Genomic DNA, 26,917 nt, shown 5'->3' with positions numbered 1-26,917 from the left:
CACTGACAGCCCTTTCTTCTCCCCAACTCCCTCCCCCCCCCCCCCCCAAATCCCCTAGGAACATTATTCACTAATACATGTATACATAACATACATTTGTATTCTGACAAACTCAGTCTGGTTTGTGTGAAAGCTGTCTTTTGTCATAATGTCAATTATTTTTTCTCTTTTACATTTCAGTTTTTGAGCCGGTACATGTATACATGTATAATTTACCCTTTTTTATGTCACATATTAACAATTCGTATTAAACCTGATTACCAACCTCTCAATTTTCTCACCAGAAGACAGAAATATGTAAAAACTAGAGGTGAATCGCGAGACAGAGACAGACAGCGTGGCGGTTCACCACAATCACCTTTGAAGGCGAAGTCCTGTCAAACGGGATTGAGAATTTTAGAGCTTATTTCTTAGCCCTATATTATCTGTTGTGGCTTCTCAAATGCCAGAACATACAGACAGACAAAAGCCGCTAGACCCCATCACAAACAGAACTCTATAATCCACAGGTGTTGCTTACACACACACACACAAACACAGAGAAGCCGTATATATATATGTATATCTATAAATATATAGAGATAGGTGACAGTGTATTTTTCGCGTGGCTATAAATTGATTCGACATTTTCACTTTGACAGTAAGAACAACTTACGGGTGCAAGGGAAGCGTTCTGGACAGCGCAGTGCCATTCTAAAAATAGTAACGTAGAAACGGGAATATGGATTAAAGCCACACGAAGGAAGGGAGATAAACGGGGTGAATCGCAAACAGAGACAGACAGCGTGGCGGTTCACCACAATCACCTTTGAAGGCGAAGTCCTGTCAAACGGGATTGAGAATTTTCGAGCTTATTTCTTAGCACTATATTATCTGTTGTGGCTTCTCAAATGCCAGAACATACAGACAGACAAAAGCCGCTAGACCCCATCACAAACAGAACTCTATAATCCACAGGTGTTGCTTACACACACACACACAAACACACACACACACACACAGAAGCCGTATATATATATGTATATCTATATCTATAAATATATATAGATAGGTGACAGTGTATTTTTCGCGTGGCTATAAATTGATTCGACCTTTTCACTTTGACAGTAAGAACAACTTACGGGTGCAAGGGAAGCGTTCTGGACAGCGCAGTGACATTCTAAAAATAGTAACGTAGAAACGGGGATATGGATTGAAGCCACACGAAGGAAGGGAGATAAACGCAAAACACTGGAGAAGATAAGGAAGAGTTACTGGGAATGGTGAAATGAACAGAAAAACCAAAATCGGTTCAGCGCTGCGCGCTGAGAGCACGTGTTGAAATATCTCATCGATGATATTGTGTCCGGGGTGTAGCTGAATACGGTGTCCAAATTTGAAAAAGATCCACCGAGAACTTTGGCGTTGTGATGTGGTCTAGCGGCTTTGGTGTGTCGGTATGGGGGCCCGGGTAGCTGAGGTGGAACCAAAATCGGTTCAGCGCTGCGCGCTGAGAGCACATGTTGAAATATCGACCAGGTTGTGTCCTGTCCCGGGTGTACCTGAATATGCCCACCAAATTTGAAGCAGATCCATCGAGAACTTTGGCCGTGCATCGCGCACACACACACACACAGACAGACAGACAGACACAAGTCGTATATATATATATATAGAAGTAAATTTTTAGGAGGGGTCGTTATGAGAGGTTCCACTGTAACTTGGGAGTTTCGCTTTCAGCATTTCAACTACTATATTACCATTGCCAAAATACATGCCTGCAGTATATATTTTCATTTGTTTACACACAGATCACCCCCTCTCTTTCTCTCTCTCTCTCTCTCTCTCTCTCTCTCTCTCTCTCTCTCTCTCTCTCTCTCTCTCTCTCTCTCTCTCTCTCTCTCTCTCTCTCTCTCTCTCTCTCTCTCTCTCTCTCTCTCTTATTCTCTCTCTCTATTATTTCATAATAAAGTGAGTTCTGTCACAGTTAATTTATATAGCATAATATTAATGTGCCGTTTCCTTGCAATCTCTGTGGTAACCAGAAACAGAGAGAGTGCTAACTGTTCTTTAACGATGCTTCCCTCACTGGAACAGATGGCGTCTGAAGGCGTTATTGCCAGTAACATAAAGCAGGCCATGCAAGCACTTGACAGTGTTCGCCATATGGCTTAATATTGGGTAACATTTGATGACTTGCTCAACAGATTTATTGGGATCAAATAATATAGTTTATCCCTCGAAAAAAGGGAACATGTCTGCCAAATAAAAGGAAAAGCACAATGGAATCCGCATGCATGATATATACGTTTGGTTCTCTTCCCCCACCACACATACAAGCCTGACCAAACTCCATATAGATCTTCCCCTGTCTGTCTGTCTCAGTATCTCCCCCACCCCTTACACACAATAATCATACAGTGGAACCCCCTTTCAGACCCCGAGATTTCGGACTCCCTCTCTTTCAACTTATCAGGACCCTGTTTAGGGCGGGGATGTAGCTCAGTCGGTAGCGCGCTGGATATGTATCCAGTTGGCCGCTGTCAGCGTGAGTTCGTCCCCACGTTCGGCGAGAGATTTATTTCTCAGAGTCAACTTTGTGTGCAGACTCTCCTCGGTGTCCGAACACCCCCGTGTGTACACGCAAGCACAAGACCAAGTGCGCACGAAAAAGATCCTGTAATCCATGTCAGAGTTCGGTGGGTTATAGAAACACGAAAATACCCAGCATGCTGCCTCCGAAAGCGGCGTATGGCTGCCTAAATGGCGGGGTAAAAAACGGTCATGCACGTAAAATTCCACTCGTGCAAAAAACACGAGTGTACGTGGGAGTTTCAGCCCACGAACGCAGAAGAAGAAGAAGGACCCTGTTTTCTCAGATTTTCTGTTTTTAAAAAAACCTATTATAAGTTTACCCCAATATTATTATCAAGATTCCCTCCTTTTAAGACACGATTATCTCAGATTATCTCAGGTCTTAAAGGAAGGGTTCCACTGTACAAAGTTGACCATTTTCTTCTGGCGCATGTGTTTTCGAGAACGAATGCCATAAGGAAAAGGAGGCACAACATGTTTGTGCAAGGAAAAGGAGGCACAACATGTTTGTGCAAGGAAAAGGAGGCACAACATGTTTGTGCCTGACGGAGAGAAACAAGGTTAACAAATGTCAAAGCCATGCTGAAGAGTCAAGTGTCTCTTAAAGCCACATTTCCTTCCTCGTAATCAATACTTTCTCAGCTCTTGCGGTGGTATTTCTTTGGTGTGAAATGTCTTTTTACCTGTTTGGGCAAGATGGTGGAGAATTTGCTCACAAAGTACAGAGAAATTAATGCTGCGTGTGTTGCGCGCCGACTTTCTGTTCCGCAATACATGTATTAGCTGTATACATACATGTAATCATGTACACTTGTGAAATTGATTCATCAAAAATAAGATAAGAACTTCACTTGGACACATTAAAAATCAACGTCATATCTGCTTCCTTAAAGTGATGATTTGGGGGGTGAATTAATTTCACAAGTAACCGCCAGTGTCTGTTAAGATAATTCATGAAAAGATCTTAGGTAAGAGAGCAACCAGGGTGTTGATAGTTGGTATATGTGTCCATGCAGAGGGATGGTCTTATCAACTGTGTTGGTATGTGTCCATGCAGAGGGATGGTCTTATCAACTGTGTTGGTATGTGTCCATGCAGAGGGATGGTCTTATCAACTGTGTTGGTATGTGTCCATGCAGAGGGATGGTCTTATCAACTGTGTTGGTATGTGTCCATGCAGAGGGATGGTCTTATCAACTGTGTTGGTATGTGTCCATGCAGAGGCATGCCAGTCTTATCAACTGTGCTGGAAAGTGTCCATGCAGAGGGATGGTCTTATCAACTGTGTTGGTAAGTGTCCATGCAGAGGGATGGTCTTATCAACTGTGTTGGTATGTGTCCATGCAGAGGGATGGTCTTATGAACTGTGTTGGTATGTGTCCATGCAGAGGGATGGTCTTATCAACTGTGTTGGTATGTGTCCATGCAGAGGGATGGTCTTATCAACTGTGTTGGTAAGTGTCCATGCAGAGGGATGGTCTTATCAACTGTGTTGGTATGCGTCCATGCAGAGGGATGGTCTTATCAACTGTGTTGGTATGTGTCCATGCAGAGGGATGGTCTTATGAACTGTGTTGGTATGTGTCCCTGCAGAGGGGTGGTCTTATCAACTGTGTTGGTATGTGTCCATGCAGAGGGATGCCAGTCTTAACAACTGTGTTGGTATGTGTCCATGCAGAGGGATGGTCTTATCAACTGTGTTGGTATGTGTCCATGCAGAGAGATGGTCTTATCAACTGTGTTGGTATGTGTCCATGCAGAGGGATGGTCTTATGAACTGTGTTGGTATGTGTCCATGCAGAGGGATGGTCTTATCAACTGTGTTGGTATGTGTCCATGCAGAGGGATGGTCTTATCAACTGTGTTGGTATGTGTCCATGCAGAGGGGTGGTCTTATCAACTGTGTTGGTAAGTGTCCATGCAGAGGGATGGTCTTATCAACTGTGTTGGTATGTGTCCATGCAGAGGGATGGTCTTATCAACTGTGTTGGTATGTGTCCATGTAGAGGGATGGTCTTATCAACTGTGTTGGTATGTGTCCATGCAGAGAGATGGTCTTATCAACTGAGTTGGTATGTGTCCATGCAGAGGGATGGTCTTAACAACTGTGTTGGTAAGTGTCCATGCAGAGGGATGGTCTTATCAACTGTGTTGGTATGTGTCCATGTAGAGGGATGGTCTTATCAACTGTGTTGGTATGTGTCCATGCAGAGGGATGGTCTTATCAACTGTGTTGGTATGTGTCCATGCAGAGGGATGGTCTTATCAACTGTGTTGGTATGTGTCCATGCAGAGGGATGGTCTTATCAACTGTGTTGGTATGTGTCCATGCAGAGGGGTGGTCTTATCAACTGTGTTGGTAAGTGTCCATGCAGAGGGATGGTCTTATCAACTGTGTTGGTAAGTGTCCATGCAGAGGGATGGTCTTATCAACTGTGTTGGTATGTGTCCATGCAGAGGGGTGGTCTTATCAACTGTGTTGGTAAGTGTCCATGCAGAGGGATGGTCTTATCAACTGTGTTGGTATGTGTCCATGCAGAGGGATGGTCTTATCAACTGTGTTGGTATGTGTCCATGCAGAGGCATGCCAGTCTTATCAACTGTGTTGGTATGTGTCCATGCAGAGGGATGGTCTTATCAACTGTGTTGGTATGTGTCCATGCAGAGGGATGGTCTTATCAACTGTGTTGGTAAGTGTCCATGCAGAGGGATGCCAATCTTATCAACTGTGTTGGTATGTGTCCATGCAGAGGGATGGTCTTATCAACTGTGTTGGTATGTGTCCATGCAGAGGGATGGTCTTATCAACTGTGTTGGTATGTGTCCATGCAGAAGGATTGTCTTATCAACTGTGTTGGTAAGTGTCCATGCAGAGGGATGGTCTTATCAACTGTGTTGGTATGTGTCCATGCAGAGGGATGGTCTTATCAACTGTGTTGGTAAGTGTCCATGCAGAGGGATGGTCTTATCAACTGTGTTGGTATGTGTCCATGCAGAGGGATGGTCTTATCAACTGTGTTGGTAAGTGTCCATGCAGAGGGATGGTCTTATCAACTGTCAAAGTCTGGCCAGATCTGAGATGGTGTGTGGAAAATAGGGTCCGAAGGGGAATCATGGCAAACATTGAATTTTGTCTTGGCCTTACCAGATGCATGAAATCATCATCCTGTTAAGAACATGCACGCAGATAATATTCACGCTCTAGACACATAAACTGCGTCAGTGCACATGTGCAACTGTTGTGACATGAAAAGCCCAGTGCATCACTCTTCCACATGTGTTCCTGTGTGTTTGGTTGAAACTGTGATCCCCCCTGCAGCACTCCTATGTAATGGTTGACTGTTGTGCTTGGGAAGGTGTGTAGAATTGTTTGCTCGACTGGGTGATAGTGTGATTAAATCTCCCTTGTGTTTGTGGATACGGATGTGTGTTGTTGATTTACTTTGTCATTCATTCTCTCTCTCTCTCTCTCTCTCTCTCTCTCTCTCTCTCTCTCTCTCTCTCTCTCTCTCTCTCTTATCTCTCTCTCTCTTATCTTTTAAATTATTATTTGTATTTTAATTTGTGTTCATTTATTCTCTCTCTCTCTCTCTCTCTCCCCCTCCCCCTCTCTCTCCCCCTCTCTCTCTCTCCCTCCCTCTCCCTCCCTCTCTTTCTCTCTCTCTCTCTCTCACTCTCTCTCACTCTCACTCTCTCTCTCCAATAAGGACCCCATTGTTGGTTTTGGGACTAAACCAACAATATCAAACAAACAAAGAAAATGAACATGCACAATGCATGATGGGAGGAGTAGACAGAGGAGAATACACAAGTGTCAGGTTTATCCCTTGTTTACTGTCTGTCCTGACAACATGAGAGCTCTTCCTAATACAAGTGCATGCAGCACATGATTGTTACAGTTAAAACAATTGTTACTTAGAGACCGGGTAACATGTATTGCGAGAGATTGTGCTAGCTTTGTTTTAAATAAACACATGAGGCATACCTTTATGAAACAACTGAGAGAGAGAAAGCATCACACAGCAATATTTTGCAGACCGACTTCTGCATGTCAGAACCACCTTTGTGAAAGAGTTGGTTGATATGATGTTAAAAGCTGGACTTTTTCAAGTGCAAATGAATTGTGTGCTTCTTTGGTTACCTGGAGTGATCTCTTGCTGATAAATAATACTGACATTTTGTAATGTGACAGGGTGACACACAGTCTCCCTTGGCGGTAGCCTCTGCAGAGTTGTCTGCCGGCGAAGAGCGCAGGCTATTTATAGTAGCTCGACATTTCTTCCACATTGACGGCTTCACACCTGTCAATTGTAAAGTTCTGTTTGTGATGGGGTCTGGCTGCTGTTTCTTCTTCTGTGCTCTTGGGAAGCTTTGCGTACCCGTGACAGTTTTTGTAGGGCTATTAGTATTAGTATTAAGTTAGCTCTAAAATCTCAATCTTGTTTGACTGGTTTTTGCCTCCAAAGATGATTGTTGTGCTTTGTGCACTGAGCTACATATCTTCTTCTGCGTTCGTGGGCTGAAACTCCCATGTACACTCGTGTTTTTTGCACGAGTGGAATTTTACGTGTATGACCGTTTTTTTACCCCGCCATTTAGGCAGCCATACGCCGTTTTTCGGAGGAAGCATGCTGGGTATTTTCGTGTTTCTATAACCCACCGAACTCTGACATGGATTACAGGATCTTTTTCGTGCGCACTTGGTCTTGTGCTTGCGTGTACACACGGGGGTGTTCGGACACCGAGGAGAGTCTGCACACAAAGTTGACTCTGAGAAATAAATCTCTCGCCGAACGTGGGGACGAACTCACGCTGACAGCGGCCAACTGGATACAAATCCAGCGCGCTACCAACTGAGCTACATCCCCGCCCCTGAGCTACATATGAAACAGTGGGCACTTGGTTACACAAGCGTCCTGTGAGTAGTCTTTATTTTTTGTGGACAGAAACAAATCTCAGTAGAACTTCTATGAGGCCTAAAAAAAAAATAGGTGTGGTTACGGTAACCCGACCTACCCTATTTTTTGGGGCCGACCCTATAACTTTTTATTACATTTGTCAAAAGAATTTAAATAAAAAAAAAGTAAACGAGTGCAGAAAACGCAATGAAAGCGAAAGCGCCCGAGTCGCACACTTATTTCCCTGTCAAGTAGGTTTAATTTGTACACATTAGAAAAAAAAGTTTAAAAAAAAAAGTGATTGCCTACCTTCCTACCCTATTTTTTTGGCTATGTTACCGTAACCACACCTTTTTTATTTTTGGCCTGAGACAAATGGAATCCATCTCCAAAATGTATGAGTGTTTTTGCCAATAAATTGCATACATGTATGTCTTTTTTCTTTCAGCACAATGAAGCTGAGCTTGCCAGTGACGTTGTGTGTGGTGTTCGTGACCCTGACCTTGGTTGATGCCGGCAGGAAAAATGTGAAGTCACGCGAAGGGAAAAGACAGAGGCTTCAAGAGGGAGACAACTCAAGTAAGTGTTGAAGTTAATAGACGATTTTCGGAAATAACTCTGTAGGGCTTGTAGTTGTATGGGTTGTGAAAGAGTGAATACTAGCGTTGCTTCTAGTGAGGCAAACTTTCCACACATGCTCCTTGTCCACATGTTTCAGACAGACCCCTCGCTAGTGACTGGCCTATAATGTCAATTGGAATGTTTGTCTCAAGAAATCTAAACAACGAAGTGACTGTGGTAAGATGAACAAAGTTAAAAAACAAAGGAATACTGTACTCACCAATACAAGAACGGGACAAGACGGTACGAATTTTCGCTTATGGAAGCTTCATCGGGAAAAACAAGAACACAAAAAGCAGATGCAACACGGAACGAACAAGGTTTGAAAGAAAATGGAGGGGAAACACGCAAAAAGACGTTTTTTGACTCCTCCCCTTTTTTTTTTTTAGTTCCTCCCCTTTTTTGCGTGTTTCCCCTCCATTTTCTTTCAAACCTTGTTCGTTCCGTGTTGCGTCTGCTTTTTGTTGTCTTTTGTGTTCTTGTTTTTCCTGATGAAGCTTCCATAAGCGAAAATTCGTACCGTCTTGTCCCGTTCTTGTATTGGTGAGTACAGTATTCCTTTGTTTTTTAACTTTGTCTCAAGAAAGCCAAGAGCATTCACTCTTTCACAACCCAAACACACCCGACACAGTTACTTATGAACATCATTTATTGAGGTGTGTGGGGGGGGGGGGGGGGGTGTCAGAAAAAAAGCTCTTGCCCTATGCAGTGGTAGTTTTAGTCTGAAAACAGTGTTTTTCAACTTTGTTCATCTCACCTACAGTCATTTTATTGTTTAGATTTTGATGCTTGAATACTGAAAATTGGAATCAACACTGAAGATCCATTTTGCAGGTAGGCAAGTCTTTTTGCTCATTTTCTTCTGCACTTTACTTTTCCCAGGGTGCAGATACTTCCGCAAGGCACAAGTGTCGCTGTGTGATGCCAAGACCAACACAAGGAGCGTGACCTTTCCGCTCAAGAAAGGGGTCAACTGCCCTCCGACCCAGGTCTTCCACCAGCCCTGTAGCCAATCGGATGAGGCCAATTCCAAAAAAGTCAACGGTGTCAGGGGTAAGCAATTGGCTCATTTGTTTGACATGAATGGTATACACATTCCCAAACGACCACTAACAACACTACCCCCCCCCCCACACCTTCCACCCCAACACACACATATATACCCTGTACTGGTGTTCATATTTTGAATACTTCCTTGGCTGAAATTGAGTACAGTGAAACTTTTTTCTCAAGACCAGTCTCTTCTTTCAGACTTTTGTAGGATTTCTTCTCACAGCTGATCCCTTCTTCAAGTTTGCAGTTAGATTTCTATTTCATCTGGCACAGTCATTTTGAAATTGATTTATACCAGGGATGGCCAAATCGTCCGCCCGATCGCCAGGGGCGAGTATAAAAAATCCGCCTGGTTTGTAGAAACTGGCTGGCCAATGCAAATTCAGGTCAAATGAAACACTTTTGGTTGTTATATCGAGTATTAAAGCCATATAAACACTGCAGATCAACTGTGGTATGTACCGGGCCAGTGACATTTCTGCCCGGAGTAAAACATTTGAGATTTGGCCATCCCTGTAAATGTATGTACTTTAAGTCTTTACTTTGGTTTTCGGAGATCTTAAAATAGGGGGGCCACCTAGCTGTATGACATGATTCGGGAATGTTTAGAAAGCAAACTTAAAGGCATATGTACTCGATGACTATACACGCTAATTGCTTTACCAACAGCTGGAGACATGCTAAATTAAGTTCCCTGCAAAATATTGTGGTCTAGGATCCCTTCAATGTTGATATATGTTAATTTTCATTTTGATCTGGATCGTCCTATTTATAGATTTGGCAACACATGTAACGTTGATGCAAGGGAGCTAACACCGCGGCTTTGTTGACATCCTCACTTTTTCAGAGGCTAGAACAAGCTGTAATGCATGTATTATGGTCCGCGCATGGTGACATATCGTCATTATATGGTCTTATGGTGCGTTTGACATCGATTATGGGCAAACTACACTTTGTAAACACGGGAGCGCGTACATATGCCTTTAACATGCCTTGAGAACAAGGGGTGACCTTACGTCACATGCTGCGTTTGTTTTCATGCCAAGCAGAGTGAAAAGCGACACAATTACTTGTGTCTAGACACAGAAGGATTGAGTAATACCCCGAAATGTCGGCCCGCAAACCAGCGAGTAATTACCTAATGAGGCATAAAATGGCCACAAAGAGGGGGAATTGTCTCGTCATTGGTGTATGGCATTTCCCCTCGGGGCGTTTGTACGCTGTGTCCTCCATGTTGTAATGTGTCTGCCTATGTACTGCCTGTCCTATGTTTTTGGTCGTGTCATCCTGCAAAAACAATGATTCGCGTAGATAGGGGCACTGAGTTGTGTCTGTGATTATAGTCAAAAATCTACATTTATTATAAAACCAATTACATGTACTTCCATGTTTGTTTGTTGGTGGTTTTTGTTGTTGTTTTTGTTTTTGTGTGTGTGTGTTTTTGTTTTTTGTTTTTTTGGGTGTAGGTAATTTTTTGACAAACTTCCACTGTTTATATCTAGTGATGTGTGTGTATTAGACTTATGGTTTAAATTTAGAGGGTAGTTAAGCTTGGCCGGAAACATTTTGAGAGACTCACAAATAAGTTAATGATGTGATTGTCAAATAACCCAATCAAGCTGGTTCTTCTTTGGGTGATTAGCGTGACATATTGACTGACCAAACCACTTATACTGACTTAGTTGTGGCTCATGGCTGTATGATTGGTATAAGCTGGTTCTTCTTCGGCTGATTAGCGTGACATGTTGACTGACCAAACCACTTATACTGACTTAGTCGTGGCTCACGGCTGTATGATTGGTGATTACAGCCAAAGGTTCATTACTATCAGAGTTGACCCCATGAACTATCAGTGTTGACCCCATGAACTATCAGTGTTGACCCCATGAACTATCACATTTGACCCCCCATGAACTATCACACTTGACCCCATGAACTATCACACTTGACCCCATGAACTGTTTCTCATGCTTTATTTTTCTCACTCAGTAAATATTTTGTGAAAATATTATGTATAATTTTTAAATATATTTGATATTTTTGGGTGTGCGACCCTGACACGTTTCTTTACCTGCCTGTCACAGGCAGGTTAGACGTGTTGAAGGCAATTTTTCATGATAATGTATTCATTTGAATGGACAGTGAAGTGTTGTTATTGTGATTGTTTTATTTAAAAATTGTTGACAGGCTGCAAGTATAAACGCGGCGCCCCGTGGTCGGAGTGCGGGCCGGGCGTCATGTCCAAGAAGAAGGAGATGACGCTGAAGCCAGGACAGCCGGCGTCATGCCCGCTGGTTAGAACCAAGACGGTGCCCTGCAGGAGTCGCAAGAACAAGACTGGAAAGATGAAGAAGAAGAAGAGAGGAAATGGGAAAGGGAAAGGTGGGTGAGGGTCTGATAGCAGTAGTCTTATGAAGTTTGAATATTATCCAGACCTGGGAACCCAAACGATTTCGCCGTATTCTATACGCATGATAGTCTAGAATACGAGCAGTATGGTCAGTGGTAGAGAATACGACTAACAAATTCCTTGACTACTTTTCTTCACAAGCGCATCTCGAAGCCGATGCGGTATTTTGACACATGATTACAGTTTTTGTCAGTAAACATTGAAAGAAGCATTTGTTTTTACGGTATTGGTAAACTTAATTAACGGTGCGACGGACGCGTGTGAAACATGTTTAAATCATGGATGTTGAAATGTTGTGTGGAGTACACTCATGTTTCTGAAAATACACCAAGTTTGCTTGAGAATACTCCAAGTGCAAAACAGGGGTTCCCAGGTCTGACTGTCTTCTGGTTTTTCTATTTCCACTTTCTAATAGACAAACTCGGAAAATAACTCTGTCGGCTTTGTGAAGGAGTGAATACTCTTTTTTTTTTAGTGAGGTAAGCTTTCAACACATGCTCCTTGTCCAGGTATTTCAGATACACCCCTCGCTAGTGACTGGCCAAAACTGTCACGTAGGAAAGTTGTTTTCTTGTATTTTGAGAGCAATTTTTTTATTAGTGCTTTTGTGATCAAGAAACAATTAACAAGTGGCTCTATCCCATCTCCCCCCCTTTCCCCGTCGCGATATAACCTTCGTGGTTGAAAACGACGTTAAACACCAAATAAAGAAAGAAAGAAAGATGTATTTTGAGCATGTTTGCTATTTTTTTTATTTTTGTTTACTGTTGTAAATCTCCCAGCCTGCAGTGTGCTTTGTTCTAAGGCCAAACAAAAAAATTGTCTGTTTCTGGTAACATGGCTAAAAAAAATAGGGTCGGTAGGTAGGGATTTTTTTTTTGTTTTTTGTTTGTTTTTTGTTTTTTCCCCAAATGTAGACCAATAAAACTAACTTTAAAAATCGCGCAAAGAGACTGGATTCACTATACATAAAGACAAGACACTCAACACATTTACAAATCGTCAGCGGACTTTCGTTTTCACACGTTTTTGTTGTTCATTTTCTCACCCTGTCCTTATACCACCAAAAAAACCAAAAAAAATTGGAGTTTGGAAGAAAAAAGTTTAGGGTCGGCGCCGAAATTTAGGGTCGGTCGGGTGACCAGAAACAGACAATTTTTTTTTTTGTTCTAATGGAGTTTACTCCAATGCATATCAGAAGCATCTCAAATCTGTGGATTTTGTCATGTTTTTGAAGAAGTAAGGGTTGTGCATGTGTGTAATAACGTGTCCCATAGCCCCATAAATAAGGTTATTTTACCTCCATTTTTTTCTTGATTTTTTTCTGGGTCTGATAAAGTATTAAAATGACAGGACTGCAGTGTGGCAGTTGTTTTACATTTACTTCTGCATGCATTTAGGGTTCGTACAGGTCTTGGAAAACCTGGAAAGTCATGGAATTTGATTTTTAATTTTCCAGGCCTGGAAAGTCATGGAATTTCAATTCAAGCCATGGAAAGTCATGGAATTTAACAAAAATAAGAAAGAAAAAATTTTAAACTTTAGCACGCCAGCGGCGATTTTCGTCGCCCAGCCATTCCCCCTCCCCCCTCCCCCCCCCCCTCTTTGCCAGCCAGCGGCGATTTGCGTCGCCAGCACAAGGCTTGTTCGTATGACCAACTTCTCGTTCGTATTTGCATACGAGAATAACGGTATTTTTAACGGCACTTGAGCCAAAGCGAGGCTCACTTCCTTCCTGTGGTGTCGTCTGCGCTGCATTTGAGTCGGTTTCGTCGAAGTTTTCTGCTTTTGTTTTTGCATCGATAAAGTACTTTAGCGCTTCGACAAGCAAGATGGAGGATGATGAGTTTGAAACTTTCTTTCGAGTTGTTTCTTGACAACAAAATGTATGCGGAATTGGAACGAATTACCGAGGAAGATCTTCGCAATGAACTGTGTATCGCGGTGAAAAAAATGACAGTTCGTCAAGTCACAGTGACGGTTACGAAACGGAATTTACGAAAGTGCAAATGGATACAAACAGTGGCTGGTCCAGTTTAGTAAAATGACAGGACCAGCAAACATTACCGATAATCTGACTGCGTAGCAAATGCTTGACTTGCTTGTCGAAGAGACACTGCGTAGAAACTGACTCAAATTCAGTGCAAAGCAAGCCAGTGTCAAAACTGGCAGTGACAAGACGTAAAAAGTTTGCGTGTTCGGAAATGGCGACCTGTGGATCTAGTCATGGAAAATGTTATTGAGGCTCATGGAAAGTCATGTAAAAGTCATGGAATTTTGTTTCTAAAAACCAGTGGGGACCCTGTGCATTGGACTGAATGGAAATGTGTTGTTTTTCAGCATGACTGAATCAAAATGTGTTTGTTCAGCATGACTGAATCAAAATGTGTTGTTTTTCAGCATGACTGAATCAAAATGTGTGTTTTTCAGCATGCAAGTACCAGAAGGGGGCATGGTCAGAATGCGACCCCCTTAGCAACACACGCACCCGGCAACTGACGCTGAAGAAGGGCGACGAGAGTGTCTGCCTGCCCAAGAAAACCATCACCAAGAAGTGCCGGAAACGTGAGTGTAGCAAATTATACTCCAACCTACCCTGGTAACCACCTCCAGATAATGTCCACTTGACCACAACGACCACCCCAAAAGATCCCCAACATGTTTTTTTCTCTTTATATTAATTCGCCTTTTCATAGAGACCACCTGTCTATAACAAACATAAAAACATCTTGTCATCTTGTTTCTTGGATACTCGTTTTCTGTACACAAGCCAAAAGAAAAAGTTCTGTTTGTTGCGTTCAGATAATAAAGTTTTATTGAATTGAAATTGAATTGAATTGAATTGAATATGTTGTCCCTGCACAAAGGAGACGGAAACTAGTTCATGTGTTTTAATGCTATCAAATGAAAATTTGCTGAGTGCCTTGAAGTTCCTGTTTCCAAATATGACACAAGCCATGTTTTGGTCAGTACATTACTCGTGTGTAAGAATCATCAGACTTTTGACCCACATGAGAGTTCTTTCGTGAGCTCCAACTGCATAAGTATGGAGCAGTTTGTGAGATTCAGGCCCAGAATGTATTTGTTCTTTTTCACTCAAGTCATTTCACATATCCCAGTTCTCATGCCTGAATTAGATTTTCTGTACTCATTTTGAACTTTTGCCTCGTTTTTCAAGCATGCAAATACACAAAAGGACCCTGGTTACCATGCAACGAGTCGACCAATGAGAAGATGCGTCAGCTGACCTTGAAGAAAGGCGACCCCAGCATTTGCAACGCCACCATGACCATCACCAAACCCTGCCGTCGTCGCGACGCTTTCACCGCCGCCAAAACCAGTCGTGAGTATATTTGAATCTGCTGAGATTGTGTTGAGACTCAAAAACAAGTATGGTCAATGTGTGGTACAATTGATTAAATGCAAGCAGAAGAACAAAAACAAGTCGCGTAAGGCAAAAATACAACATTTAGTCAAGCTGTTGAACTCACAGAATGAAACTGAACGCACTGCATTTTTTTTATCAAGACCATATACTCATCAGTCCACCGCTCGTGGCAAAGGCAGTGAAATTGACAAACCAGGACAGCGCGGTAGTGGTTGCGCTGAGCGGGATAGCACGCTTTTCTGTATCTCTATTCTTTTTAACTTTCTGAGCTTGTTTTTAATCCAAACATATATCTATATGTTTTTGGAATCAGGAACCGACAAGGAATAAGACGACATTGTTTTTAAATCGATTTCGGACATTTTATTTTATTCATAATTTTATTTTTTTAATATTCAGAGCTTGTTTTTAATCCGAATATGACATAATTATATGTTTTTTGAATCAGAAAATGGTGAAGAATAAGATAAAGTTGTTTTTTGATCGTTTTATAAAAAAATTAATTTCAATTACAATTTTCCGATTTTTAATGAACAAACTCATCAATTAATTTGTAAGCTTCCAAGCTGAAATGCAATACCAAACTCCGGCCTTCGTCGAAGATTGCTTGGCCAAAATTTCAATCAATTTAATTGAAAAAGCCGGAAATGACGTCATCAAAGACATGTATCCAAAAAAAGAAAAAACGTTTGGGGATATCATTCCCAGGAACTCTCATGTAAAGTTTCATAAAGATCGGTCCAGTAGTTTACTCTGAATCGCTCTACACACACACACACACAGACACTCAGATACACATACACCACGACCCTCGTCTCGATTCCCCCTCTATGTTAAAACATTTAGTCAAAACTTGACTAAATGTAACAAGTGTGAACAAGCGGCATTCACAACAAACAAGTAGTAATGAGAAAATAACGAATGATAACTTAGCTCCTGTAAAAGATTTGTAGTGTGCACTAACAGATATGAGGAAAAAGAGATGTTTTAGTCAGTACTGTCGAATGCTGAAGAAGAAGAAGAAAAAGTTGTAGTCTGTCACTGTAGAAATCTCACCTTACATCCTCACCCCATCCCTGGAGCTTACCGAATGGGTAGTTCTAGGTACATAGGTCTCGGATGAGACGAAAAACCGAGGTCCCTTTGTGTACACTACATTGGGGTGTGCACGTTAAAGATCCCACGATTGACAAAAGGGTCTTTCCTGGCAAAATTGTATAGGCATAGATAAAAAATGTCCACCAAAATACCTGTGTGACTTGGAATAATAGGCTGTGAAAAGTAGGATATGCGCCGAAATGGCTGCAATCTGCTGGCCGATGTGAATGCGTGATGTATTGTGTAAAAAAAATTCCATCTCACACGGCATAAATAAATCCCTGCGCCTTGAATATGTGCGCGATATAAATTGCATAAAATAAAAATAAAAAAATAAAAATCCCTGCGCTTAGAACTGTACCCATGGAATGCGCGCGATATAAGCCTCATATTCATTGACTTTTAGATTTGGTGAAAACAATGATAGATGTGAGACATTTTGGGACATACTTTCCCCTTCAACCATTGCTTGAAATGACAATACCTGACTTCCTTAAACATGCAATAATTCACAATTCTGACTTTATTTGTTAATTGGGAAGATAGAGAAGATTCGGCTGGATTGTCAAGAACGTTGGTGTTATAATATTGCGATGGAGAAGTTTGGCTTTAGGGTTGATGAATCGCCCTGTTTCTACATTCTAGTCAGGCATGAGATATTTCCATGAATTGGTGGATTTCTGGCATTTCCATAGCTCCAGAAATCATTCTTAGACTGCAGCATATGGCATGATTTTGCATCATCTTTGAACAGTTTTTTGTTGTTGGAAGGGGGGGGGGGGGGGATGTAGGTGGAAAGTTTGAAGTACACATTTTATATTTGGTGATTTTTCCACCCGTTTTCAAAGTTGGTGTCAAAATTGTCCCACGATTACATTAGTTTGTAGTTGACTCTGCTTTGAAGTTAAAGAAAAAAGAAACAAAATAGCATCCTTAATTGTAATGCATATGCACGCCTGTTGCAGAGTGCAAGTACAAAGCGCTGGCGTGGGAATCGTGTGACATGCGTACCAACACCATGACCCGCGTCTTGAAGCTAAAGTCTGGCGATCCAGCCCTCTGTCAGCAGACCAAGCACCTCACACGCAAATGTCGCAAACGTCAGTATACACTACTGTGGAACCCCCTTTTTAGACCTCCAAAAACCTGAGAAAATCGGGTCTTAAAAAGGAGAGCGAGTTAAAATGGGAGTAAATTTACTGAGTTTATGAGGAAAAAAATCTCAGAAAACGGGGTCTTCTTCTTCTTCTTCTTCTTCTTCTGCGTTCGTGGGCTGAAACTCCCACGTACACTCGTGTTTTTTGCACGAGTGGAATTTTACGTGTATGACCGTTTTTTACCCCGCCATTTAGGCAGCCATACGCCGCTTTCGGAGGAAGCATGCTGGGTATTTTCGTGTTTCTATAACCCACCGAACTCTGATATGGATTACAGGATCTTTTCGTGCGCACTTGGTCTTGTGCTTGCGTGTACACACGGGGGTGTTCGGACACCGAGGAGAGTCTGCACACAAAGTTGACTCTGAGAAATAAATCTCTCGCCGAACGTGGGGACAAACTCACGCTGACAGCGGCCAACTGGATACAAATCCAGCGCGCTACCGACTGAGCTACATCCGAAACGGGGTCTTAAAATGGAGGGAGTCTTGAATTGGAAGGTCTTAAAGACGGGCGCTGTGGCGGGGTGGTAAGACGTCGGCCTCTTAATCGGAAGGTCGAGGATTCGAATCGCGGCCGCCTGGTGGGTTAAGTGTTGAGATTTTTCCGATCTCCCGGGTCAACTTATGTGCAGTCCTGCTAGTGGCTTATCCCCCTCCGTGTGCACACGCAAGCACAAGACCAAGTGTGCACGAAAAAGATCCTGTAATCCATGTCAGAGTTCGGTGGGTTATAGAAACACGAAAATACCCAGCATGCTTCCGCCGAAAGCAGCGTATGGCTGCCTAAATGGCGAGGTAAAAACAATCATACACGTAAAATTCCACTCGTGCAAAAACACGAGTGTACGTAGGAGTTTCAGCCCACGAACGCAGAAGAAGGAAAGTGTTAAAAGAGGGGTTTTGTTGTACTACACATTTAGTTCAGTGTATTGGACAGAAACCAGCCAAATGCACGGTTAATATCGAGGCAAGTGGTTGCTTTCAAATTAAGAAACAGTTATATGCACACACTTTCATGACAAATTAAGTTGTTTTTTTGAGTTACCAGGGGTGGAGAGTGTAACTGCTGTTGTTTGTTGAACAATGACTGTGACTGCAAGGGTTTTTTTCCATCAAGTTTTAGCTGTTGTCTTTTTAGTCAATTTGACGTCTCGTGAATAGAAGGAGGTTGAAATCAGTAACCCTCTGCCTTTTTTTCACCCTACAAAGGGTTTTTTTCACAAACATACTGCTTAAAGGGAAGATCATAACATGAAAAATCATAAGGCAAAAAAATAAAAATTAGTCTGTTTACGGTATCCCGACCGACCCTATGTTTTTGCGCTACCCTAGACTTTTTTTGGCATTTGGGAGGAAAAGAAAAAAAGTCTTTGTTTTTTGGCAAAATAACTTAAAAATATGGGTTTTTTGGAAAAAAATTAAAAAAATCCCGACCTACCGACCCTATTTTATTTGCCTATGTTACCGTAAACAGACTATTTTTTTTTTTTTGTGCCTAACTGATTGAATACATTCCAAAATCAGGAACGAGAAAACAAGGAAGGGGATTTTGTGATACTGAAGAAAAATACTGGGTGGTAGTTCACTTGTACCTTAGAACTTGATTAAAACTAGAACTTAAGACTAGAAATGAAATACAAATGAACATGTACGTTGACATTTGTTTAATTGTACGGACAAAGAATTATCTTCCGTCTTTTGTCTTATTGTCAACAGCCTGCAAGTTCTCCAAGGGTGAGTGGTCAGAGTGCGACGAGGGAACCAACCTCAAGACTCGCACAGACCAACTCATCAAGGGAGATGCATCCAAGTGTGAAGCCACGCGAACCATTTCCAAAAAGTGTGGAAAAGAAGAAGGTATGTGATGCACCCTCACTATAAGTATAAAGAATGAGTAAGAAATGGTAATGATTAATGAAGCATGACTCTTGGCTTTAATTGCAAGGTTGTATGAAACCTTGTGATGAAAAGTCTATTGTTCCAAACTCATGATGAAAATAACTATCGTTTCATGATAAGGTTGTAGATTCAAGTTTGTTTGTTTGTTCGTTCATGGGCTGAAACTCCCACGGCTTTTACGTGTATGACCGTTTTTACCCCGCCATTTAGGCAGCCATACGCCGCTTTCGCTGGAAGCATGCTGGGTATTTTCGTGTTTTTATAACCCACCGAACTCTGAAATGGATTACAGGATCTTTTTCATGCGCACTTGGTCTTGTGCTTGCGTGTACACACGGAGGTGTTCGGACACCGAGGAGAGTCTGCACACAAAGTTGACTCTGAGAAATAAATCTCTCGCCGAACGTGGGGACGAACTCACGCTGACAGCGGCCAACTGGATACAAATCCAGCGCGCTACCGACTGAGCTACATCCCCGCCCGTAGATTCGAGTACAATCTTGTGAAATGTGTGACCTCATGATAAAGCATGTATAACTGAAGATTTTCAAAATCAAGAAGTTGGATGTATGGAATGTTAAGTAAAACACAGTACAGAAGACTCACAACTTCGGATTTCATCTTATATAATTGAGCTTGAAGTGGAATTAATGTCAAGAGTTCAAGTGGCAAAAGGTAAGAATCAACAGCCTCTAGATGAAACAGGGATGCTGCTTCAATAATTGACAAATTCCGTAAATAACTCTGTATGCATAGCTGCCAACCCTCCCGAATTTTTCGGGAATCTCCCGATGTTTTAAATCCGTCACGAAATCCCGAAATGTGTTCGATTTTCCCGAAAATCGAAATTTCTAACATACTTTGTGTAAGCAGCCTCTTTTTGGGGGAACAAACCGGTGAAAAGACGCTCTGGTTAACCGAGACCAGCCACGTTGGCGTGCGCATGTGCGGAAAATAAGTTGTGCCTCGATCTTTCCGGTTTTGCCTTCCAACATGCCGCCAAAAACAACACCAAAAGACAAAAAACCAAAGGCTAAAGTGAGGTTTTTACCACAGTACAAGGCTAACTATGACTTTATCGACAAGTCAGATAAGGAAGAACACCACGCGTTCTGTAAACCTTGTCGATGTGACATCAACATCGGACATGGTGGGAAAAAAGACATCGAGCTCCATGCTGCCTCCGCCAAGCATTGCGGCAATGTGAAGCAGTCGACTGCTACTGCCGTGAAACAGACGCTAAAGATCACGTCGTGTTTCGCAAATACTTTGAAGGCGAAAACAACAAAAGCCAAATGCAGCACCTGAGCAGGTATCTTCAAAAAAACTTTTTTTTCATGGAATTATTAGTTATAACATGACTGTTATTTGTTAAATAAATGTCAATTTTGATCATAATATAGCAGAAAAAAAGCAATTTTGGCACCTTCATTTACAAAAAATCTTCAGCTTCAGGGGGCGTTGCCCCCTGACCCCCACAGGGGCGTTGCCCCTGGACCCCACCGGGGGCCTACTGCGGCCCTCGGACCCCCACAGGAATTTCATTGTCAGAAAGTTGGCAGCTATGTGTATGGGTTGTGAAAGAGTGAATACCCTTGATTTTTACTCTGGCAAACATTGGAGTGGCCAATCACTAGCAAGGGGTGTGTCTGAAACATGTGGACAGAAGCACGTGTGACTTTATTTGTCAGAGGAAAAGCAAGGGCAATTTCACTCTTTCATAACCCATACAAACCCGATGGAGTTATTTCCGAAAATCATCTATTGGTAATGGCCTACACAGTCCAAAAGTAAAGGTATTTTGTTGACCTTTTGACAGAATGCAAATATGATGTTGGCAACTGGAGTGGCTGTGACGATACCACCAAGGAACGCTCACGTATGAAGACACTAGTAGAAGGCGATCCAGAGAAGTGTCAACCTGAGATCAAAATCAGCCGACCGTGCTTCAAGCCTAACGGAGAAGGTGAGCTACATACAGAATGCTAGAAAGATTTTGTTAGAATTTTCTTTTAAATTAGCCAGAATTATTTAGTATTTACCACTGGAATTTTGAAATTGTGGTGTTTGTTTTATCATCACTATTGGTACGTTTTACAGTTGTGATTATACTAGAAAGGAGTAGTTAGATTTACAGGGAGAATGTATAAGTTAGGTTTTCCAGATATTATAAAGTAGAACATTTGTAAACCTCAAAATGTGTAACTTGCGTCCATGACTCTATTTGATGTCAAGACATCTCTCTCTCTCTCTCTCTCTCTCTCTGTCTCTCTCTCCCTCTCTCTCTCTCTCTCTCTCTCTCTGTCTCTCTCTCTCTCGCTTTCTCTCTCTCTCTCTGTCTCTCTCTCTCTCTCTCTCTGTCTCTCTCTCCCTCTCTCTCTCTCTCTCTCTCAGCATCCCATCATCCATTTTAACATATGTTACATGCCTTTATTTCAGCGAGCTGTTTCCTTGGTAACTGGGGAGATTACGGCCCTTGCCAGAATGGTGTGATGATGAAACATCGACCAGTGATTGCGGGTGGCGTGCCGTGTGAGAGGAAAGCTGTCAAAGCAAAACCATGTTCTTAGTTGAGTTTATCACAGTGACTTCAAGACGAGAAATTTGAGGGAAGATAAATGGGATTGGGACACATTTTCTATGCTTCTCAAAGGTTATGTTTCACTAATCATCTGCATTTTAGGGTTTTAGTGGTTTGAACCACGAAACAACTTTGATAATAAGAACAGAATATTACAAGGATTTAAGAGTTTGGTGTTAGAGTTCTCTTTTCTTTGACCTAAGTGAGGAGAAAAATTAGTGGAAACATTTAAACATTACATAAAACATTTTGTAAGAGTTTAGGGTTGTACTTGAATCGAGTGAGACAAAATTACAAGAAATAGGACTAGCAAGAAAACAGTGTCAAAATGTACTGACATCATTGTATGTGAATTTCAGGTCAGATCCACGTAACTGCTACAAATGAATTAGTAGGATTGGGTTAAATTTGATGATTGTTTTCTTGAGCAGTTGATCACAGATTATTAAGAGAGTACAACCATATGCAATCTTTTTGGCTGGTAACCGCTTATTTCTACAACATTGCTCGATGATCTTTTTTTATCATGACCTTTATGGACAGCTTTACAATTCATGTGATACACTTCTGTACTTAATACATTTAACCACAAGTTGAAATCATGCTTTTCTTGAAACGCTTAATTTTTTGTGCTTTATATTTAAACAAACAATCTTGCATGGCATTTTGATCGCTTTTCTTTATGGCTTCAAACCATATATGGAATAAGATATGTTTGTAAGAATTGTTCAGTGACAAATTTTGGATTGTATTATATGCTCATTGCCATTTAAGCACTCTAAGGCTACAGAAAAATGGTAAATTTGTGCATTTTGACTTTCTGATATATTTACATTAGTTTTGTTTCATTGTTATCTTCAGCACTCATGTCTTTTACCTGCAAACATTTATGTGAAAGCGAGTTTGTCACTTTGAAGAATTGACCTTTGGTGCTATTTTTCCACGTTATCTTCAAATGTTAACACGCAATGACTCTGTTCAGGACACAAAAGATGTGAGCTTAAGGCTCTGAACGTTCTAAAATGCTACACAGATGTGTACCAGTATTGTATAGGTAGCCTACATAACTTCATTAGATAGAAGAATCTGAAAAAGTTTCTTTCAGTGCACACTGTTACACACACACATTCTCTCTCTCTCTCTCTCTCTCTCTCTCTCTCTCTCTCTCTCTCTCTCTCTCTCTCTCTCTCTCTCTCTCTTTCTCTGTGACTAACAGTAGACAAGTATTTATGATGAAATACACTAACAAATCCTGCATTCAAACAAGTCAATTTAATTCTTTTGTTTTTGATTATAACATAAAGATTGTTTAGGTGAGGAATCGAGAACATTCATGACACAGGCAAAAGATACACAAAGATGTTCTAGAAACACATGTATTGAAATTGCAGAAGATTCTAATTTAAACTGGTGTCTTGTTAACTGTTATACTGTGTACTTGCATTTCATATCATATACTCATTAAGAGTCATCATTTTCAGTTAACTATAACCTTGCATGGTAAAAACAATATTGACATATGCTTTTTTTTTGTCAGTGGTTTATGTCAGATTCATTTTAGTGTTGGTGAAATAATCTTCAAAGTGTCCATCTATAACATCTTTATTGTTTTGTCCCTTTTTCGTCTGTGTTCCGTAGCATTTATAGCATTTACACTCACATATGCCAAGTGTATGAATTACCTTTGTTGCTGTTAGCGAGAATTTCTCTTTGCAGCTAACTCTTGAAACGTATAGTTGTGCTCATGATACTCGAAGTAACGTGTTGTTTTTGAATGTTTCACATTCTCTGTCCGTCTGTCTCTCCCGCCCCCCTTTTTTTTTTTTTTAAGCTGTAACCGTGTTGACAAAAATCCCCTCATCCACCCATCCCCTGCTTTATGAGACTGAAAGTCAAAAGCATTAAGCCAGTACGAGTCCGTTCTCTCTTAACACTATTGTGACTAGCACTGCCACGGCGTTTACGTCCTGCCTGCCCAAGCTTGCCACCAAGAAACTTCCCAAAAATCAGTAACTGTAAAGAAATCTGTCTAGCAAGCTTGAATTAAGTCCAATCACCACCAAATTTTGTGTACTAATTCAAAAATGGATGCCCAGTTCAGTCGTGCTATTTATAAGTTTGTCACGCGATTTGTTTTAGCAAAGGGGGGTGAAAGGGGGATAATTTGTGTTTTTTAACGTTTTTTTGTGTGTGTTTTATTTTCTACTGCTTTTTTTAAAAGTTATTTTTTAACAGAAAGTATTATAAATAATGTTATAACCAAACAAGGTGTAAAACCTATGAATTAGCTGAAATATTGTTAACATTGTACACAGAAATAAGGAGACAGTACAAAGAAAAAAACAAGCAAATCACGCATTCACTCACAGCATCCTGAATCAAATGAAATAAAACTGTAGATCTAACACTCACCAAATGATGTCTAGGTAATCCATATTGAATATAAGTCACATTTTCACAACAAAGTACCAACTGTACACCTATGAACAATTCCAAAAGGATTTGAAGGCTCCAGCCATCCATTGTTATCAGTGCTGCCACGCCCCCATAGCTCCTGCACGATTCCGAGATACATGTTCGTCTAGCAGTATCACCGCCAACCACGTGTAGTTTGCCGACTCGTACTAGCAACAACGGGACTGTTTCTTCCTCACTTTCACTGCTTGTATCGCTTTCGTGAGGCGAAAACGATACGTCCGAATCATGCTCTACGGGATCCTCTAGGTCCAACATCCGGAGAATCTCCTCCCGAGACAAGGCTCGCCTTTGATTCATTTTTTTCCTCAAAAACGCACACAAATCAGGCGGATTTGCAAATGGCAGAAGGGGACGCCAAGTGTATCAAGGGAAACAACTCAATTTATTTGCAAGCTTCAAAAACCGGGAAGCAATCACGAGTCGTGTACCCTCTATGGCTGGTACTGAAAAATGCGCTTCCCGTCCATGGGCGTGTCAGCGCTGGTACTGATTTATCAGTGTCCCGTCGCGAAAGTGTTAAGGCAAAAAAAAAAATATAGTCTGTTTACGGTAACATAGGCAAAAAAAATAGGGTCTGTAGGTCGGGATTTTTTTTAAATTGTTTCTTCTAAAAAACCATATTTAAGTTATTTTGACAAAAAACAGACTTTTTTTTTTCCCCCCAAATGTAAAAAAAAAGTCTAGGGTCGCGCGAAAAAATAGGGTTGGTCGGGATACTGCAAACAGACTTTTTGTTTTGTGTGCCTAATCTCACATCAATCCAATCCTTTTTCCTCTCCATTTCTCACAAATTAACATGCCTTTATCTTGCTGAGTATTTGTACCTGTATCTTCCTTTCCTTTATTGGATGTTTTCCCTGACGAGAAAGCTGCCATTAGCATAGCTTATGTTCAGTGTGGTTTCTTCTTCTTGTCCTCACTGTTACCTTCACTTGTTCACCTTCAGGTTTTTTCCCTGCTACTTTCTTTGAATACTACTTTTTTCTATTCAGTACTTTGTTTCTAGAAAAGACCTACAGTGCAGCTACCATTTTGTATGTTCTGGTTTAGTGCTGCTTCAGAAATAGCATTAACTGGTAATATTCTGATACATTCATTTTAAATCTATGTTGAAATCTGAAAATGCTAGAAAAAATTTTTGTTTCCAGTCAGACGCTTGATATTTTGAGGAAAAGTTGTGCCTACAAATAGGACAAAATCACTGCATACTTTGTTTTGTTTTGACCGCATGGCATAACATTTTGACCTTTTGTGGTCTCCAAGAATTCTAGTTGATGGGCATGCAATACTGGTTAGGAAAATGGCGAGTGCCACACCTGTTTTCACTGTTGACAAAAGCGACAATAGATTACATTGCTTGGGTGTAACTCGACTCATTGGTTTCATGATTGATGTCATCTGTACTGATTTCCTTCTTTGCATTGCAAAAAGAACCCCCCGCGGGTTAGTGGGAAGAATTTACCCGATGCTCCCCAGCATGTCGTAAGAGGCGACTAACGGATTCTGTTTCTCCTTTTACCCTTGTTAAGTGTTTCTTGTATACAATATAGTCAATTTTTGTAAAGATTTTAGTCAAGCAGTATGTAAGAAATGTTAAGTCCTTTGTACTGGAAACTTGCATTCTCCCAGTAAGGTCATATATTGTACTACGTTGCAAGCCCCTGGAGCAAATTTTTGATTAGTGCTTTTGTGAAAAAGAAACAATTGACAAGTGGCTCTATCCCATCTCCCCCCTTACCCCGTCGCGATATAACCTTCGTGGTTGAAAACGACGTTAAACACCAAATACAGAAAGAAAGAAAGATTGCAAAAAGAAGTTGTGCTTGTGTTCGATATTGTCCCTTTCCCCCCAACTTTTTTTACCCTGAGCAATATTTTAAGTGTGTACATTCTAACAAAAAAATGTAAACATTTTAATTTAGCATAGAGTTTTTGGAATTTTTTACTTTGTTTTAGGGCAGTTGTCTGGTGAAGAAAGTAAACGCCTTTCACTGTCCAGCTGACAGGACAAAAACTGGACACTTTTTTCTTCAAGAATAACTCCGTCGGTGTTGAGAGCTTGAATTAAAATGATTTACTTAACTGATTGTGCAATAAAGTAATGAATTTTAGAAAGAAGAGAGCATGTCTTGGTTCTTTTATTTACCTAACTGAGTGTTGGTATGCATGTGTGTCTAAAAGTAAAATATAATGTGAGTGTAGACCAATATGAAAAGAGGCCCTAAAAGCTGCTGAAGTATCAGAAACATATTCCACAACTTTCGTGTGTGAAAAGTGTGCAAAGCTGTTGCTTTGATGTAAATGCACGAACAAATACAACACTACATCCACACCTATGATCTGTCACACCTCTCATCCCCATCAACCCCTTTACAGCAGTATGCAATTGCGGCATTTATTCAAGTCAAATATGTCAGTTAATTCTGCGTATAATCATAACAGTAACAAACAATCACTCGACAAAACCCCAAAGAGCAATACAATTTATCAAGTTAAATAATACAAATGTTCCTTCTGTTGGACTAGACTTTCATGACCATACAGCAAAACCATTAAAGCTCCTTGTGAAGCAACTCAGCTGTGTGACTTCAAGCAGTTGTGTTTGCAGATGTAAAGAGGATGACTCCCAAACAAGTCTGATCACCTACACTGCTGGCTTGGTCAAAGAGAGGCTGGAAAATTTACTCATCACTGTACACAGCACCGACATTCAACGCATTTTTAAAACAGCGGTCCCACATTTCAAATATATCCAAGT

General features: G+C 41.1%; 2 protein-coding genes across 5 annotated transcripts in view; one reads left to right on the top strand and one right to left on the bottom strand.

Annotated features, from left to right (window-relative positions):
• Positions 1-26,279, top strand: part of LOC138961872 (uncharacterized) — a 27,067-nt gene extending 788 nt beyond the window's left edge. The window contains exons 1-10 of one of the 3 annotated variants that reach the window (XM_070333554.1): positions 5,912-5,930; positions 7,921-8,051; positions 8,976-9,146; positions 11,334-11,528; positions 13,987-14,121; positions 14,735-14,899; positions 17,008-17,142; positions 18,918-19,058; positions 20,920-21,066; positions 21,540-26,279. In XM_070333554.1, coding sequence (XP_070189655.1) covers positions 7,925-8,051; positions 8,976-9,146; positions 11,334-11,528; positions 13,987-14,121; positions 14,735-14,899; positions 17,008-17,142; positions 18,918-19,058; positions 20,920-21,066; positions 21,540-21,670 — 1,347 coding nt within the window. In that variant the 5' untranslated portion in view covers positions 5,912-5,930; positions 7,921-7,924 and the 3' untranslated portion in view covers positions 21,671-26,279. Of the gene's footprint in view, positions 1-5,911; positions 5,931-7,920; positions 8,052-8,975; positions 9,147-11,333; positions 11,529-13,986; positions 14,122-14,734; positions 14,900-17,007; positions 17,143-18,917; positions 19,059-20,919; positions 21,067-21,539 lie in introns of those variants that run through there. The other 2 variants (XM_070333553.1, XM_070333555.1) reach the window with 2 other exon arrangements.
• The window catches only part of LOC138961867 (zinc finger-containing ubiquitin peptidase 1-like), a 467,703-nt gene that overhangs the window by 426,541 nt on the left and 14,245 nt on the right, over positions 1-26,917 (bottom strand). The gene's annotated exons all lie outside the window — the stretch shown is intronic.

The sequence above is a fragment of the Littorina saxatilis genome, linkage group LG3 (genome assembly GCF_037325665.1).
Source record: "Littorina saxatilis isolate snail1 linkage group LG3, US_GU_Lsax_2.0, whole genome shotgun sequence".
Lineage (NCBI taxonomy): Eukaryota > Metazoa > Mollusca > Gastropoda > Littorinimorpha > Littorinidae > Littorina > Littorina saxatilis.
The sequence above is the reverse complement of the archived record's forward strand: the minus strand, read 5'-3'. Positions and strand labels throughout refer to the sequence as shown.